This window comes from Mus caroli, unplaced genomic scaffold (assembly GCF_978045245.1).
Source record: "Mus caroli unplaced genomic scaffold, Mus_caroli_1 scaffold_16, whole genome shotgun sequence".
Classification (NCBI taxonomy): domain Eukaryota; kingdom Metazoa; phylum Chordata; class Mammalia; order Rodentia; family Muridae; genus Mus; species Mus caroli.
Genome location: NW_028227271.1, coordinates 76038860 through 76057698, shown reverse-complemented (window position 1 = coordinate 76057698; position 18839 = coordinate 76038860). Strand labels below are relative to the sequence as shown.

The 18839-nt window shown below is 41.7% G+C and overlaps 1 protein-coding gene across 3 annotated transcripts in view; it reads left to right on the top strand.

Annotated features, from left to right (window-relative positions):
- Dnah5 (dynein axonemal heavy chain 5) overlaps positions 1–18839 on the top strand; it is a 255115-nt gene that overhangs the window by 185619 nt on the left and 50657 nt on the right. For all 3 annotated transcript variants that reach the window (XM_085831340.1, XM_021183130.2, XM_085831338.1), the window contains 6 exons: positions 4675–4854; positions 6401–6538; positions 11310–11445; positions 12013–12329; positions 12878–13033; positions 14526–14708. In XM_085831340.1, the coding sequence (XP_085687466.1) occupies positions 4675–4854; positions 6401–6538; positions 11310–11445; positions 12013–12329; positions 12878–13033; positions 14526–14708 (1110 nt within the window). The remainder of the gene's footprint in view (positions 1–4674; positions 4855–6400; positions 6539–11309; positions 11446–12012; positions 12330–12877; positions 13034–14525; positions 14709–18839) is intronic.

Sequence of the window (18839 nt, the reverse complement as noted above, 5' to 3'; positions counted from 1 at the left end):
GGAGAAACGGCGGCGTAATGTTTCAGCCGTCACATGAAAATTGTTATGAAAATTTCTTGCAGCCTCTACCGGGGATGTTAGGGCAGCAGCCACCACTTTAGTGGCTTTATCTGCCAAATCATTCCCCAGAGCCATGGGGCCAGGTAGGCCTGAATGGGCTCTAACATGAGTAATATAAACAGGAAATCTTCTAGATAACAAAACTAATTGTATCTGCTGAAAAATATTGGCAACTTTACTGGAAGGCTTAATCACTCCAGCCACTTCTAAAAAATTGAGGGGTTCTAAAAAGGTTTTTAAAACTTCTAAAACCACTAAACATTTTACCACTTGAGGTGAATTTTCATTATATTGTTTGGATACTACTTTACCATTAGCCACATAGGCACTTATGCCAGTTTTTGATCTATCAGTATATACCACAACCCCATTTTTAAGTGGGTTTCTTACTGTTATTTGTGGAAACACAACAGATTGATTTTGGGCAAACTGTAAAATTGGATGTTTTGGATAATGGTTATCTATTTGTCCTGAAAAGGAGGTAACTAAAACTGCCCAATCATTGGATGTGGCTGCCAAGGTTTGAACCTGTCAAAAGTCCAATCTCTCTGCTCTGGAGTCAAAGCAGCAGCGTTTGCTCGGGCCTGCGTTTGTGCAGCCTCTTGCCATAGAGCTCTCCATTCCATATATTTGCCCATATTGGGGAGAGCGGCTTTTGCAATCATTTGCCAGTCGGCAGGAGTTAGTGCCATGCCGGCAAGCCTGTCTAACTGCACCAAAGTAAAATTAGCATTGGCTCCATATTTACGGACCGATTCGGCAAGCTCTTTAACCTGTGTATAATCTACCGGAGCGTGAACACGCCCACCCTCGGCTCCTTCAAAGACCGGAAATGCCTGTTGTATCTTCCTTTGTGCCTCTCTTGAAATGAACGAGTCTGCGCATTGCCTCTCTGCACAGGGCTGACGCACTACGCAGGGCGGGGGCTCCGCATAGGGTGGAGGTGCACTATGACCCTGAAGCCGACTGCCCTGAGGCCAAGCAGCAAGCTGGCCTTTGCCAGCCACTTTTGGCTTTTTTCTTGACTTAAAAGCTCGAATTTCTCTCTCATAACGAGCTGCTCCCTCCTCCAAGTCTGTTTCCTCAGAAGGGCTAATTTCTTTATCTGATTCACAGCTACTAAGAACTGGCTCTTTAAACTCATCTCTTTTCTCCTCTTTCCTTCTAATCTCTCCCCAGGTATTTTTCCCTGACATTAACTTTTCTTTTTTCCTTTGTTTTTTCTCCTCTTTCCTTCTAATCTCTCCCCAGGTATTCTTCCCTGACATTAAATTTTCCTCGGGTTCAAGACCCGTGGAAAGGCCTGTATACTTATTTCGCGCGCCATGCTTTCTCTTTTTTCCTGCTCTCTCTCCCCGCTTTACTTCTGATAGACTGTCTTGAATTTTGTCCAGAATTCTCCACCCTGTCTTAACTGCTTGTTGACATATGAAAAGAAATAAAAGGGCTTTTAACACTAGAGAAAGTTCAAGACCAGACATACCTTGTAAAGCTGTAACGAACGCGCATCCGTTCCCCAGCTGAAGAGTTCTGAATCTACGTCGGATCCTTCTCAACAGTCTGTTTCCGGGAACACTTCATTACCACAGTTCCCCAGCTGTAGAGTTCTGAACCCACACCGGATCCTTCTCAACAGTCTGTTTCCAGGAACACTTCATTAACCGCTCCTTCTCCGTGATGTAGTAGCTCGCGGGTTCCGGCACCATTTATTGCCCGCCGCTTTTGTTCCCCTGGTAAGAACACGCTCAGGGCAACCGGAATCTTCTGCAGCACAAGCTTTATTGCTTACCCCATCAGGAGCCAGTGGAGAAGGGAGCCAGAGAGAGAGAGAGATGGCGGAGCCCCCTCCCTTTTATGGAGGACTGTCCTCCGCCTCGGACGTGTCACTCCCTGATTGGCTGCAGCCCATCAGCCAGAGTTGTCGTCACGGGAAAGGCAGAGCACATGGCGTGGAAAGCTACCCCGGCACATGCGCAGCTTGCTTGTTTACTACTTAGAACATGGGTGTCAGTGCCATCAGCGCCATCTTGTAATGGCGAATGTGAAGGCGGCTCCTTACAGGTTGTCACTAAGTTCTGGCTATTACAAATGAATCTGGTGTCTGTACTGACATATAGGACCTTTAGGGGCGGCATGTATACATTTCTGTTGGCCATATTTACAGGAGTTGGATTTCTAAGACATAGATTGTACACATCTTCTCAGTTTTTGTAGACCGTAGGGAAGTTTTTTAAAAGGTCGTGTCATACACGTACTCAGCATTGAGACTTACTGTGTGCTCACCCCCACAGCCCAACTGTTTTCTGCTTTTCAGTGTCCTTGTGTGAGGCAGAAGTGTTTCCTTTGTTATGGGCTTAATTTGCATTTCGGTGACAGCTAATGGTGCTGAAAATCTTTGGTTGGGTTTGTAAACCTTTCAGAAATTTTTATGTTAAGTGCTTATTTGGGCCTTTCTCTCTGTGTAATTATTTCTTTTATTTTTTGAACTTACAATTACATCATCTTTCTGTTCTCTTCTTTCCTCCTTTGATCCCCTCTCATGTACCCCTCCTTGTTCTCTTTAAAATTCATGGTCTCTATTTTCATCAATTGTTATACGTGCATATGCACATACATTTGTAATACTAAATATGTAAATACAACCTGTTCAGTTTGTATACGGTTACCGATATATGTTTTCCAGGCAGACCATTAGGTACTGGATAACAAATTGGTTTACTTTTCCCATTTCTCCCAGTCTCAGCACTCCTTAGCTCTTATAGTTCTTTGTATAGGGTTAGAGCCTTATGGAGTTTCCCTGACCACTTTGCTGTGTCTATTGATGCCTTGTTCAGCTTACATTTGGGCAAGTCACATGGGTCATGAAACTTTGTCGATGTAGTTTCTGGCATCCCTAGAAGACATAATCGCACTGGGAACTCTGATTCTTTGACTCTCACAATATTTTTGCCCCCTTCTGCTAAAACTAGTTTTAAAGATTTAATTATTTTCATTTTATGTATATGAGTGTTTGCTTGCATGAGTGTGTCTGGTGCTTATATTTGCTGCAAAAGGAAGTCAGGATCCCTGGACCTGGACTTGCCAATGGCTGAGCCACCTTGTGGGTGTGAGGAACATGGGTCCTTTGCAGGACCACATGCACTCTTTAACACTGAGCCATCTCTCCAGCCCATTGTTAAACTTTTTCTGTTGGATTTTAAATACTTTATGAATGCTACAAATATCTTCAGCCACTTCCTGGCTTGTTCATTTTATTGCTGCTGTCTTTTGCTAAGCTGGGATTCTTAATTTTAATGTAGGATTCTTTATTGATATTCTCCTTAATAGCATTTTCTGTGTTCCATTTAGATCTTGGCTTTCTCTGAGGCAGAATAAATCCTCTTACGTTTTCCTTCTAGAAGTTTTAGTGTCTTATCTTCCAGATTTAGATCTTGAGACAACTAACTGGAAATACCCACTCTAGGCCCGTTCTTCAAGCACCACCTTTCCTTCAGTTTTCAATTCAGCATCCTTCATGTGCCTGCTGAAGCTATGACATCGTAAAGTGCCTTCCCTCTGCTACAGAAATGAGTTGCGTATGAAATCAGTAGGTTGTTGACTTGCCCAGGCAACTAGGAGAGTAGGTGACAGTGCCGTTGGACTTTGAATACATTCCTTGTGAATGACTCCACATCTCCCTTGTGCATTTGATGGAAGGTCACTGCTTATGAGAGCTCTGTCTTCCTTATTTTCTAAGTCTCATGAAAGAAACTCGTGACAAGCAAGGTCTGAATGAAAGGGTGTCCTACTCTGCTATCCTCGGTCTGTGGAGGTTTATTCCATGCAATTACCAGTGGCTAGATTTATTTATACTTGGAAAGTAATCACCCTTTTAGAAGAGAAAACATTATTTTTTTTTAAACATTCAATTTAATCATGGCTGGACTTTTCTTCTAGGTGCAGGATGGAATTCTAAATCCATTTCTGCTGTGTCTTAAAATTATATTTCTCCAGGAGATAATAATTCTCTCATATTTGTGAAAGCTCTATGATTAAAAATTAATTCATCATTCTCAAGGTGCAGTGTCCAAGTTATTGCTCTCACATTTCATGTGAGTTTAATAGAACTTCTGTCTGAATCTATTAAGCATTTAGTTGCTGATAAATGCTAAATCTATATGTCCTTAGCTTGAATATAGCTGTGTGTGTTTTTGTTTTTTCATTGTTGATATTATGGGTTTATAATTCACCTATTTAGGACTAATGGAAAGAAGTTTTTATTGCGTTTGAAATTCTAATTATGGTAATAGAGCTCATCATCTAAATAGAATCCCAGTGTATTTAACCAGGGCGGGGTGCCGGCACCAGGGACAGAGCACTTGCTGACAGACTTCCTTTGCAATCATTCCGCACTGTGCTTCCAGCTTTAAGACTTTCACCCAATATCCCGAGACACTGACAAACAAACAAAAACAAATCAAGCAAGCAAACAAACAAACAAACAAATAAAACACAAACCATTTGTCTAGCTTCGGATGCTTACTAGTTTCTTTTACATTGTAAGCAGAATGTGAGTTTAGATATACCTCATAAAGTAACTATTTTTGACCTGATTTCACGTTTTTCCTTCTACAGCAATTTCCCAAAGACACGATCAATGAAGAAGTGATAGAATTTTTGAGTCCTTACTTTGAAATGTCCGACTACAACATCGAGACGGCCAAGCGCGTCTGTGGGAATGTAGCCGGACTTTGTTCCTGGACCAAAGCTATGGCTTCCTTTTTTTCTATAAACAAGGAGGTGCTTCCTCTGAAGGTAGGCCTCCTAGGGTGAGCCCTGTGACCTGTGCCGGGGAGAAGTGCTGGGCCAATCGGTCTGTCTTCTTACAGCTCAGGCGCTTTGGCAGTCAGTGCATCTGTCCTCAAATCCCTAAGAGAGTGAGGTCTGAATGATGGATACTAACATGTTTCTTTCATCTTTAATACATGGCTCCCAAATTGCAGGGGCTTTTAAGCATGATTTTATTCTTTGTGAAGACACTGAGTCTGTTGTGAGTTGGGGAGTGGGTGGGTAGGGGATTGGGGGGGATGGGTATGGGGGACTTTTGGGATAGCATTGAAAATGTAAAAGAGGAAAATACCTAATAAAAAATAAATTAAAAAAAAAGAGAAAAAAAAAACCTAAGACAAGAAAATTAGGGCACAGAATGTTCTCCAACAATGTTCAAGATCTTAAGCAAAGGAATCCTATGAACGAGACAGGGTGAAGACATAGATACCGGTGCCAGAAATTCTGGTCTTTGAAGAAGGAAGGTAGAGCTTTCTCTTTCCCTTTATTGCACCTCAGGCAAGAATGTCAGCTATTTGAAATTAAATGTGATTTTTGAGCCTAACCCTACATTTCCCCAAGTAGCTGAATTTATGAGTGTTATTTCCATATTTGCCATCACTATTAAAAAGACACCCAGTCTTTAGCAAACAGAGCGGTGAACACATTTAAAAGCCCAAGCTCTAGTACTCATGTCTTAACAATCGTAGTTGGTGGCTTGATTTTGTTTTTGTAGATTTGATCTTTTCCAACCATAAACCAAGACGTACTTACTTATAATTGTTAGCTACCCAATAAACTTAATAAGTATGATAAAATGATCAGGAGTATCAAGGGGGAGAATGCAGAGCTTAGAGGGTGAGTCTCAGGTTTCCAGAGCTATGGAAAGCATCACTCATTCCGAGTCCGAGAATTTCAGAGCAAACAGATGATGTCATGCTTGCTGACACTATGGAAACTGACCACAGGAGATTCCAGCAAGCTAGAGATTGGTCCCGGGAAATGCATGGCATTCTAGTTTATATTTTCCCAGCAAACATAATAATGTATACATTTTGTTTTATTGCATTTATATCAAGAATAGGGAACTGAAATCATTGAACAGAGACTCCCCAAAAGGCAGAACAATGAAAACTTTTCTCCGGGGTTCTCATTTCAGCTTCCACTGAAGGTCAAGTCTAGCCTGTCATCTAGTGTTGGCTTATGAAATGTTTTTTTTGTTTTTTAAATAAATCTTTAAAAGCTTTTATTTTGCATTTTGGCCTCTGTAGCCTAAAATAGTTCTTAGGTATTTTGCCTACAACTGTATAGAAAATAAATTTGCTGATTGCTATTCTAATGTTTTATAATTTTATGGTTATAAGCATGGATAAAAATTAACATTAATATTTGGGTTTGGGTTCACGAAGTTTGAGGTGATCCCAGAGGCAGAGTAAAACACCGCTGTCAGTGTGTGCCCTGGGGGAACTCCCATCATCTAAAGTGTGGGTGCCTGGGGCCTCCCTGCTTCTTCTTCATCTTGTGTCCCCTGCAGGCCAACTTGATAGTGCAAGAGAATCGTCACATCCTGGCCATGCAGGACCTGCAGAAAGCCCAGGCTGAGCTGGATGCTAAGCAAGCAGAGCTTGATGTTGTGCAGGCAGAGTATGAACAGGCCATGGCAGAGAAGCAGGTAGGCTATGCTCGGAATGGGAGGGAGGCTCACACATTCTGTCCTCCTGAGTCTCAATCCTATCACGTCTTTCTCTGAAGGGTTGGTTTCCCTCAAGAGTTCACTGAGTTTTATAATGATCACACAGCCCATCACCCTCCGCTGAGGCCTTGACCTTGTTTCTAACTAACATCCAAAGTCATTGATAAGTAAGGGTTAGCGTGGTCCACTCAGGTGGATACTGGTTCTAGGCATAACTGTTCAAGTCTCTCTATGCCTGAGCAGAGTGAGGACCCCTGTGCCTCTGAAGTCATCCCTTCCCACAACATTACATTTAATCTTTCAAACGGTTTTAAAAGTAGGTGGGGCAGATCATTTTATTTTTCACAAAGCAGCCAAAACACAGAATGCCAAGGGAGAGTTCTGGCTTTAAGCTGATCAATCACAGCCTGGGCAGGACTTGGATATTTTGATGTTGTCTTAAGGCCTCCCTGTTACATGGATGTGACAGTAGGTGTATACTCTAATGCACAGTGATTGTCCACACATTTTTCATCTCTCTCTCTCTTTCTCTCTCTCACTCTTTCTCTCTCTCTTTCTCTCTCTCTCTCTCTCTCTCTCTCTCTCTCTCTCTCTCTCACACACACACACACACACAGAGAGGGAGAGAGGCAGAGAGAGACACATACAGAGAAAGAGGTGTCAGGGAAGGGAATTTGTACTTGCTAGCATCCAGATCCACAGACTTGTCATATATTATAAAATCACAGTTCTCCTGGGGGACTCTTTCCTAAAATCAAAGTGGATTTAATATAGAACACATGCAGATAAAACTTCAGGGTTCCTTATTGCAGAGGTGGCTATGAGTGCTTGGGTTACCAATACTCAGTCTTACGGTGAATGGAGGCCAGATTGGACTCAGCAGACATCTGTAAATTACCATTCAGGTAAAAATGCCCGAAGAGATTGCAGAGAGAAGGCATTGGAGTTTCTAAGTCATAAAAACCACCATGATTTTTCTCACTACTTTAAATAGTTTTTTAATTTCATAGTAGCAGAAAGTCACAAGTGATAGATATTTAAAGGACTCTGCACACCAGATTGTATAAGCTTTTAGCCCCAAATCTCCCGCGTCTGATTAACTCTGTATTGCATGTGGCATACAGGACCCAGAGTGAATCTTTCTTTGGATATTTCCTGGAGGTGCCCCCTTTCTAGATTAAGACACCTGCTTTTGACTCTTCAGTTTCATGGTATACAGAATACACACTGCATCTCTTGAAGATCCAAGTCCCCCGAGAGCTGTGAGGGTGCATTCCTAAGGATGTTCTGCAGGAGTGAGCCAGTAGCACCTGCATGGCCTTGTATGTTTCTAGTGGGGGGGGGGGTCACTTACATAAGGAGAAAATTAGCATCGCAACTACAGAGCCTACATTAAAAAGCAGGAGGAGAGAGTATTAATTTCTGTCTTTCTGGATATTCCCTTGTATCCAGAATAAAGCACTCTTTTCTATTGTTTATTGTGTTTAACTTTTAGCAGGTTTGCAGTTGCTCATTCGCTTTTTTATTGCTGTTCTGTTTATTAGTTTAGATAAAGCTTATTACTTCATTTGTTAGTTTATTAGTTTAGATAAAGGAACACAGAGAACTGCTATTGTAAAAATATGACCATAGCTTGAAAACCCGATTTTCCACAAATTTCAAATGTCTTTAGATTGAAAACAAGTTTGCCCTGAGCCTGCTGCTTAACCAACTTAGGAACATTATTTTCAGTCATTTTTGTTTCACTTTCTTTATCCCTAGGGCCAGATGAAGCTGGAAGTACTTGTGGGTCTCCCAAAGTTGTTCTAGTGTGCAGTTCATTGTAGCCCAGGCCTGCATGGCCTTTTTAAAGTGTCCTGGCTGCTGTCCACAAAGAGTGCAGTGCCTTGTCTTAGGGTCTAACTTCTCTGGCCTTCTGAAGAGTTAGCTGGCTTACTTCCCAGTTAACAGAGACCAGACCTCAGAGTTGGACCAAAGGTGTTCTATACCCAACCTCTAACCAGAACTATCTGCTTCTAGTTACCATAAGCATTAACCATTCTTTGCCTATAACACAGTAACCAGAGGAACCTGGCGACCTAGAGAACAAAGACAGGGAACTAGGGCCTGACAGTTCTTTTTTTCTTGTTTGTTTGTTTGTTTTTGACTTTATTGGATATTTTCTTTATTTACACTTCAAATATTATCCCCTTTCCTGGTTTCCCCTCCATAAAACACTTCCCCCTATCCCCTCCCTCATCCCCCTGCACACCAACCCACCCACTCCTGCTTCCTCGCCCTAGCATTCCCCTACACTGGGGCATAGAGCCTTCACAGGACCAAGGGCCTCTTCTCCCATTGATGTCTGACTATGCCATCCTCTGCTACATATACAACTGGAGCCATGAGTCCCACAATGTGTACTCTTTGGTTGGTAATTTATTCCCTGGGAACTCTGGGGGGTGGGGGTACTGGCTAGTTCATATTGTTGTTCCTCCTACCTCCTATGGGGCTGCAAACCCCCTCAACTTCTTGAATCCTTTCTTTAGTTCCTTCATTGGGTACCCTGTGCTCAGTCTAATGGATGATTGTGAGCATCCACTTCTGTATTTGTTTGGCACTGGCAGAGACTCTCAGGAAGCAGCTATATCAGGCTCCTGTCAGCAAGCACTTGTTGGCATCTGCAATAGTGTCTGGGTTTGGTGATTGTATATGGGATGGATCCCCAGGTGGGGAAGTCTCTGGATGGTCATTCCTTCAGTCTCTGCTCCACACTTTGTCTCTCTAACTCCTTCTATGGGTGTTTCGTTCCCCCTTCTAAGAAGGATCAAAGTATCCACACTTTTGTCTTCCTTCTTCTTGAGTTTCATGTGGTTTGTGAATTGTATCTTGGGTATTCTGAACTTCTGGGCTAATATCCACTTATCAGTGAGTGCATATCATATGTGCTCTTTTGTGATTGGGTTACCTCAATCAGGATGATATCCTCCAAATCCATCCATTTGCCTCAGCATTTCATAAACTCAGGTGACAGCAAATGCTGGTGAGGATGTGGAGAAAGAGGGACACTCCTCCATTGCTGGTGGGATTGCAAGGTGGTACAACCACTCTGGAAATCAGTTTGGCTGCTCCTCAGAAAACTGGACATAATACTACCTGAAGATCCAGCAGTACCACTCCTGGGCATATACCCAGAAGATGCTCCAACATGTAATAAGGACACCTGCTCGACTATGTGCATAGCAGCCTTATTTATAATAGCCACAAGCTGGAAAGAACCCAGATGTCTAACAGTTTTCTTAATCAGCTGGATATAAGTAAGGATGGGGAATTCTGACAAAATGCAATTAAGAATATCTTTTCAGTGAAAACCTTGTTTTAAATAAATTATTTTAAATCAAATACCATACAATCCATATCTCTATTCTTGGGTTGAAACAAGTAGGCATATATGATGGGGATATAACACAGAAGTAGGCTTTTGGTTATTTTTCATTAACTAAAGGGAAGACAAAACTCCAGAAAGAAGGTGAGAATAGATTGAATTAAGTCTCTCCTGTATTCAAGGCCCTGTATTGTGTTATTCTTACAAAAGCAATCTATTCATTATAGAAAATGTATTTAGGGAATCCTGGAGAGGAACATAAATAATACCTTGCTCTTATATCTGAACATATGCTATATATATATGTATATAGTACATATACTTTAAGCCAATTTAAAAACAGAACACTTAGTGATACTGTTTTATTATCTAAGTTTTTAACTTAATAAAATATTGCAATATTTTTTGAGGCATAAAAATTACAAGATAATTTTAAATTAGAGTATCTGTATCAGTACTGTATGATAATTTAAATGGAAATCTAAGAAATTCCACTAAAGAAAAATATTGGAACAGTTTAAACTTTCCATAACATTATAGATATTCCCATTGAACTTACTTTATAAAAATGTGCAGTATGTATTTGTTACAGATGGGCATCCACCGATGTCCACCTCTTTGTCCATACTTACTTCATTTCCTATACATTCACATGTAGAACTGGAAGTTATCTCTTAAACATCTACATAGAAGATGAAAAGTCTTAGGGACTAGGAGTATAGTTCAGCAACATACATGTCCAGCATGCCTGAGGCCCAGGGTTCCATCACCAGCACTAGAAACTGGGGGTGGAATTAGGTTTGAAATGACCATATTATATGGAAGTCTGCTTTAAAGTCTCTTTGCTGTCTCAAGGAACAGCTTAGAAATATATGATAAGTTGTACTAGGCTGAGATTTCTGCAGGAGCCTTGGAGCCCAATGAGGTGAAGAAAATTTAAGCTTCTTCTGATGTGAAATGCAATGTGGCCTTAGGTGATGCATTGAAGACAGCAGGGTTTGAAATGAGAAATACTCCTAAGGATTGTCATTCTTTATATACATTGTGTTACATGATGCTATCATGTGTGATTTTACTAATGAGTGATAGAAATGTCCTCCATTTTTCTGTTACTAACACTGGGGAGAAATTGGTTGCTGGGCTCAAGGCACTGGGCAGAGAAGCGCCAGAGGCAAGACAGAGCCAACACAGACATACAAAGCTAGAATCTTGTTTTTTTGTTTTTGTTTGTTTGTTTGGTGTGTGTGTGTGTGTGTGTGTGTGTGTATGTGAAATAGGCCTTCCATGTGTCAAGGAAGACAATACATGCTTTAAAGTCACACATTTGAGTGAGTAGCTGCTCTTTTGTCTGAGGAAAGGTTTCCTTCTTGTTTTGGCCTTCTTTAGACCTTGCTTGAAGATGCGGACCGGTGTAGGCATAAGATGCAGACAGCATCCACGCTCATCAGTGGCTTGGCAGGTGAAAAGGAGCGATGGACGGAACAAAGTAAAGAGTTTGCTGCACAAACTAAACGGCTCGTAGGTCTGTGAACTCTTTCATTAACGAGACTGTGTGTTGACTGTGATGGAGTCAGAGGCCTTAAGCATGAATCAAACAGCACTTGCTTGTTTCAAATTCGTATATGTATGTTTGTGTGTCTACAAGCATTCCAAGGAGGTGGGTAATTGTCTGTTACACGTGTCCTGATTTCATGTGTCAATGACCTTCACACCTCTTATTTTTAATTTGCTTTCAAACACTTCTAAAAACGTGGGCTATTGATCATGGACACTTTAATGATGACTCTGCCTTTTCTGGTTTTTAAAGTTACATTTTTGAGCTAGAGGTCACTCTTACAACAAAGTTATGATGACCCGATGTTTAACTTCTGATAGTCCTTTTTTGATAGGATATTTAGAGTCTGTTCTGCAGTCAATCAAACTCACGCTTATTGATCAATGCCATTGGCAGCCTGTACTTACAGGTTGACTATGGAGTTTTAGGTTAAAAGAATGGTTGTTGATTCACACTTTCTTTTCAATTTTAGTGAGTTATGCAATTGCATGGAGAGTCACAAAGTATTTTTGGGGTGCTTGCTTTCCACTTTAGGGGATGTGCTGCTGGCTACAGCTTTTCTGTCATACTCTGGTCCATTTAACCAAGAGTTTCGAGACCTGCTGTTATATGATTGGAAGAAGGAAATGAAAGCCCGTAAAATCCCGTTTGGGAATGGTCTAAATCTCAATGAGATGCTGATCGATGCCCCTACTATCAGCGAATGGAACCTACAAGGCCTTCCAAATGATGACCTGTCCATCCAGAATGGAATTATTGTCACAAAAGCATCACGCTATCCTTTGCTCATCGACCCTCAGACTCAAGGCAAGATCTGGATTAAGAATAAAGAGAGCCAAAATGAACTCCAGGTGATTTCTGTTAGAGTACATTTATACATATCAAATTGTATTTTTTTGTAGAGCCCTCTCATCTCCCTCCCCATCAAAAGAGAGAAGTATTTGAACATTTTACGTGTTTTTCTTGGGATCCTAAATAGAGATATAAGCTTATATATAATAATGAAGTATTTTCCATAACCTTATTGTTTGCATTTTTGGGCACACGTACCACTATTATATTTCAGTGAATCAGAGCTCTTCTGTTAAGGTCACAGCTTTCTTTGATAGTCAGAAGAAGTAAAGCACTTTATCTGTGCTATGCTTACACAGAGACTTCTTGTCATCTACCAATGGGGTTGGTGGAGGATAGGAAGAAGCAAAGATATCCCATACTACCTACCCTCACATGTTGCATGGTAGGTGATTTGTCTATTAAAGGCGGAGTGGAAACAGCCCAGGATTTCTAGGTCCTTGTTAGTTTCCTGGGGCAGAGTGTTTAGAGGTCACATGGTATTGCTGAGTGTCACATCATGAACTTGTCTATCCAGAGTAACCTGGTGATCCCACCCCATGCTTAGATCACATCTCTAAACCACAAGTACTTTAGAAACCACCTGGAGGACAGCCTTTCACTGGGGAGGCCTTTGCTCATCGAGGATGTTGGGGAGGAATTAGACCCTGCTCTGGACAACGTTTTGGAAAAAAACTTCATTAAAACAGGATCTACTTTTAAGGTATGTGAAACCCACTGATACCAGTATACAGGGCAACAGCGCATCCTGGTAGGGGAGACAGATGCTTTCAAGAGGCTACAAATAGAACCAGTTGCTAGATGTTTTTCTGCTCTCCTGAATAGAGGCTAAATTATTGACAGATTAGGAATCCTGTCATGCTTATTACTATTTTAATTCTGTAACAAAGAAACGGATTCTATTTTGATCTTCGGCTGTTGAAAACTTTAAGACCCTTCTTGTCCCGCCTTCCTTCTGTCCAGATAAGGGCACGCTTATGAAATCCTTGGTACTAAGTTATGTGATACTGGTGAGAAATCTAAACCGCACAAGTCCACGTGTGTTTACATCCTCATCTTAGCCTTATCCAGGGACTGTTGTAAACCACGCCCCTTCCCTGCTCTCTCCTGCCATTTTTGGGTCCTGCTTGTGTGACTTCTCAAACTTCAGTATGTGGGTGGTAATCCCTCTCATTATTCTCAACGGGTTAGCTTTCCCTTATCTTCTGGGTTTAGTCATGACACTTTTGATAACTAATTCTGTATTTGTTACATGGTATGCTTAGATCTCTTAGCTCCTCCTCTTTCATTGTTGTTTTTTAATAATCATTTTATTTATTTACATTTCAAATATCCCTCTTCCCTGCTACCCCTTCACCAACCCCCCTCATTACCTCTCCCTCTCCCCTCCCCTTTGCCTCTATGAGGGTGCTCCTCTACCTATTCACTCGCTCCTACCTCACCCCTCTAGCATCCCCTTATGCTGGGGCATCAAGCCTTCCTCTCCTCCCACTGATGTCAGATAAGGCCATCCTCTGCTACATATGTATCCGGAGTCCTCGCTCCCTCCACTCTTTGGATGGTGGTTTAGTCCCTGGGAGCTCTAGGTGGTCCAGTTAGATGATATTGTTCTTCCTATGGGGTTGCAATCCCCTTCAGCTCCTTCAGTCCTTCCCCTAGCGCTTCCATTAGGGTCCCCAGACTCAGTCTCATGGCTGGCTGTGAGTATCTGCATTTGTATTAGTCAGGTGCTGGTAGAACCTCTCAGGGAGTAACCATATCAGGCTCCTGTCAGCAAGCACTTCTTAGCATCAGCAATAGTGTCTGAGTTTGGTGTCTGCAGATGGAATGGATCCCTAAGTGGGAAGGTCACTGGATGGCCTTTCCTTCAGTCTCTTCTATTTTTTGTCCCTGTCTTTTCTTTGGACAGGAACATTTCTGGGTTAAAATTTTGAGATGCATGGGTGGCTCCATCCTTCTACTGGGGGCCATGGCTATTTTCTTAGCTCTTTCTCTTTCCCTTTGTCTCTCCTGTCCTCCCCGCCTCTTGTCTCATATCGTAGTGTCTTGAAGCTCTGTGAGTACCTAATGACAATTTTTTATGTCTTAATATACAAATCATATCCAGTTACAAATTGATCCAAGCAATAACTGATCCAATATGAAAAAGACTCAGTTGTCTTTCTCCTCTGTCTAACTTTCTTTTTATAAAAAAGGTGAAGGTCGGCGACAAGGAAGTGGATGTCATGGACGGCTTTAAACTTTATATCACTACCAAGCTGCCGAATCCAGCCTATACTCCAGAAATAAGTGCTCGGACCTCCATCATCGACTTCACAGTCACTGTGAAGGGCCTGGAGGATCAGTTACTGGGGAGAGTCATTCTCACGGAGAAGCAGGTGCGGAAAGCAAGGCAGACTCCCGTTGCTGCACTGCACTGCATTTCATTGATACAAACAGTATAAACATTGTCGTGGGGTTGATTTCTCCTTTATCCCCATGGTTTGCCTGTGCCCTGAATCTTAGCTCTGACATTGAAATTGCTTTAGGAGCCATTAATCTGGAATCTAAAGTTCACATTAATTCTTGAGTATTTTCTTTTTCCATGAATAGGAGAGGGTTGGCCAATTATTTACACATGTATTCTTCTGAATATATGTGTTATGCTGTGGTGTGTGGATGTGCATGTCCATATATGTGTATGTAAGTGTGTATAGAAGCCAGGGATAGACATAGGGTACTGCTCAATGGCTACATCACCTTTTTTAATTTCAAATTTTATCATCATCATCATTATGTTATTAGTATTAGTGCTATATATAAAACAATAACAACTATTATTATTATTATTATTATTATTATTATTATAATATGTGTTTTCCCTGCATGTATATCTGTACCCCACATGCTTGTTTGGTGCCTGTGGAGTCCTGAAGAGGGTACTGGATCCTTTGGAACTGGAGTTATAGATGGTTGTCTGCTGCCATATGGGGCTAGGAATTGGAACTGGGTCCTCAACAAGAGCAGCAAGCGCTACTCCATATTTTTTAAGATGTGACCTCTCACTAAATCTGAAGCTGCTCACTTCAGGTTTTCTGGCCAGCCAGTCAGCTTTAGTGATTCACCAGTCCCTAAGTGCACCTCCCCTACTCACCCCTGCCCTCCACCCTAGTCACTCCCTCCCTGTGCTGGGGTTGAAGGCACATATCACAATGCCTGATATTTTCCATGAGTTCTTGAGCTCCAAGCTCAGGTCTCCACACTTGTGTTGCACACACAATCATCTCTCCAGCCAGATGTGCAATATGTTTTTGTAAAGTCTAAGACGTCGACAATATAACTGCCATTATAGTCATTATTCTGTGTTGTTATTCTGTTCTTCAACGGCTTTATTTTCATAAGAAGCTAATTTTATGGTGAACTCCAGTTACCTGCTGACATTCAGTTTTCTTCCCTGCTTTCATTTGGTTATGATGTTTCCTAGCATACAATATGTAAACTTTGAGACCACACTCAAATCTCCAGCTTTTTTAAAAAAATTATTTGCTTTTTATTTATGTGAGTGTATGAATGCATACATGCACCTCTGTGCATTTATATGTATTCATGCATATAGATGCCTGCAGAACCAGAAGAGGGTGTCAGATATCTGATAACCGAATTGCAGGCAGTTGTCACTATCCAACATGAACTCTGGGACCTGAACCTGGGTCCTTCGCAAAGGCAGCATGCTCTCAGCTACTGAGCCATCTTTCTAGCTCCCCAGTCTCTGTTATCTTAAAGAGCTCCATGTGTGCCCGATGGGTCTGGTGTAAACCTTTAGAAATTTGATGCGTGAGTTGGGTTAAGGCATATTGACCTGCACTTGTCCCCAATACACACACGATAGAAGCTTAGAGTCAACTCCTGCAAGTTGTTCTATGACCTCCACGCATGTCCACGACGCATGCTCTCTCCCCACAATTAAAGAAATGCAGAACAAAATCAAGAAGAACTCGTGTAGCCTCTGGCGTCTCCTCTTCTGGTTTGATCCCCGTCGCTGTGACGAGCACTCTGACGGAAAGAAGTGAGGGAAGAAAGGTTTTCCCTCAGCTGAGAATTCTAGAGCACAGTCCATTATTCAGTGACCAAAGCAGGAACCTGAAGGCCAACCTGCCTGCGATTTCACACATTATTGTTGGTGACCAAAGAACTCACTTTACAGCCAATAAATACAGAGGAGACCATGCTGCCTGGTGGCTCATAGGCCAGCTAATACTCAGCTTGATTTCGTATACAGTTCAGGACTACTCGCTTAAGGATAGTACTACCCACAGTGGGTTGTGCCTTCCCAAATCAATTAGCAATCAAGACAGTTCCTCATAGATATACCCATGGGCCAGTCTGATTAGGCAAGTCTTTGACTAAGGCTGTCCTCTCAGATGACTCTAAGGTATGTTAAGGTGACAGTTAAGGCTAGCCACGACAGCTACTAACTCAATGAGGCTCTGGAATCATAACTCAGTGCCTGCTCCCTTTGCTCCTGGATTTTGAGATAGCTAGCTTAGTGTTCAGTGGAAAAAATGACCAATAATTTATAAACTTCCTTTTTCTGAGTCAGCGCTTCCCCTGGGGAATGTGTGAAGCTTAAGCAATGAGATACAGAAGGTTTTAATGAGACCACTACCATGGTGAGGTTGAAGTTGCTATCGACTTTCTCATGGGCTCGATAGCAATGAGGTGATTTTTGCTTTATGGCCCCTTCTGTGCTGACCCAAAGATTTATTAGGTTAAGACTATGGGCAAATTCTTTGAATCTGCGCCTCCTCCTGTCTATATGCTTTGTGCATGCTGTATCAGGCTTGCTCTTCTGAGCTCTACCACTGCAAGGGAAAGGGAAAATATCTTTCTCTTTCTCCTCCCTTCTCTCTTCTCCCATATCCTCTGTGTTTTTAATTGCTGTACATGAATAATACTCGTGAACTCAGAACTTGTTTGAGGAGCCTTTAAACCTCAATGGAGGAGCTAGAGAAAGTACCCAAGGAGCTGAAGGGGTCTGCAATCCTATATAGGAGGAACAGCAATATGAACTAACCAGTACCACCCAGAGTTTGTGTCTCTAGTTGCATGTGTAGCAGAAGGTTGCCTAGTCGGCCATCAATGGGAGGAGAGGCCCTTGGTTTTGCGAAGATTATATGCCCCAGTACAGGGGAATGCCAGAGCCAGAAAGCGGGAGTGGGTGGGTTGGGGAGCAGGGTGGGGGGAGGGTATAGGGACTTTCGGGGTAGCATTTGTAATATAAATGAAGAAAAAATCTAATAAAAAATTCAAAAAAAATCAACGTAAAAACACCAGCACCCAGTGTTGGTGGCTAGAGAAGATTACAGTATCAAGGGTGGTTTCAGATTCTTAAAAAGATGTTCATCAGCCTTATAAAATCAGTATAGGTCCAGTGCCAGTGTTTCCTGTCTTCTTGGGAAAATTGAGAAAATCATTCCCTTACTAACACCTCATTAGCAGGACACACACTCAAAATAAACAGCCCTTCCAAACATTGGGGAAAGACTACATTGATAGTTTTATTTATTATTATTTTTTTATAAAACAAGAGGATTATCTTTCCCTGTATACCATTATAATAACTACAATTATCTTGAATTTCTCAAAGTAAAGTCTAATAATGGAAGAGAAGACCTGCTGTGTGTGTGTGTGTGTGTGTGTATGTGTGTGTGTATGTGTGTGGTGTGTGCACATGCGTGTGTGTTTGAGTGTGGTCAAACTCCATTGTTGTTTCTCAGGTACCATTCATCTGGTTTTGCAGAGTCTTCTGTTGGTTTGGTACTTACCCACTAGGTAAGGCTGGCTGGCCAATGGGCTCTAGAATCCTCTTGTCTCCAGTTTCACAGCCTTGGAATTACAGGTGTTCCATCTCCATCCCACCTGGCATTTTTGTGTGGATGCTGAAGATTGAACTCAAGCAAGCACTTTACTGACTAAGCTCTCTCCCATGACTTACTTCTTAACAGTGTTATTTTTCTCAAGGGGTTTTGTTTTTGTCTTTCCCCCACAACAACTACTCTTCTCACACTATCTTTAAACCTTCTAATATGGCCGAGTTTTTCATGTGGGTGGTGAATAAGGGGGTCTGAGCTGGTCTTTTTGTCCTCTCAGTCATTTCCCATAACCTAAGTTATCACATTGAAACAAGCCATGTTTATGCACTTTGTGGACACAGGATTATAAACTGAGGTCCAATCTACAAGAAGGTAATATTTTTCAGTTAATGTGATACCCCAAAGTGAATCAAAATAATTTTGTCATAAATCCTTCTCTCATCAGAGAGAATATTTTTGGAAGACATATATATTTATATAGGTATGTAGATAGAATGACATATCCATCCATCCATCCATCCATCCATCCATCCATCCATCCATCCATCCATCCATCCACCCACCCATCCATCCATCTAAACATTTTTGTGAACAATTCTACTTATCAAGAAATAGTGTACTTGTTATTTCTCCTAGAAATCCATAAAGTTCCAGGAG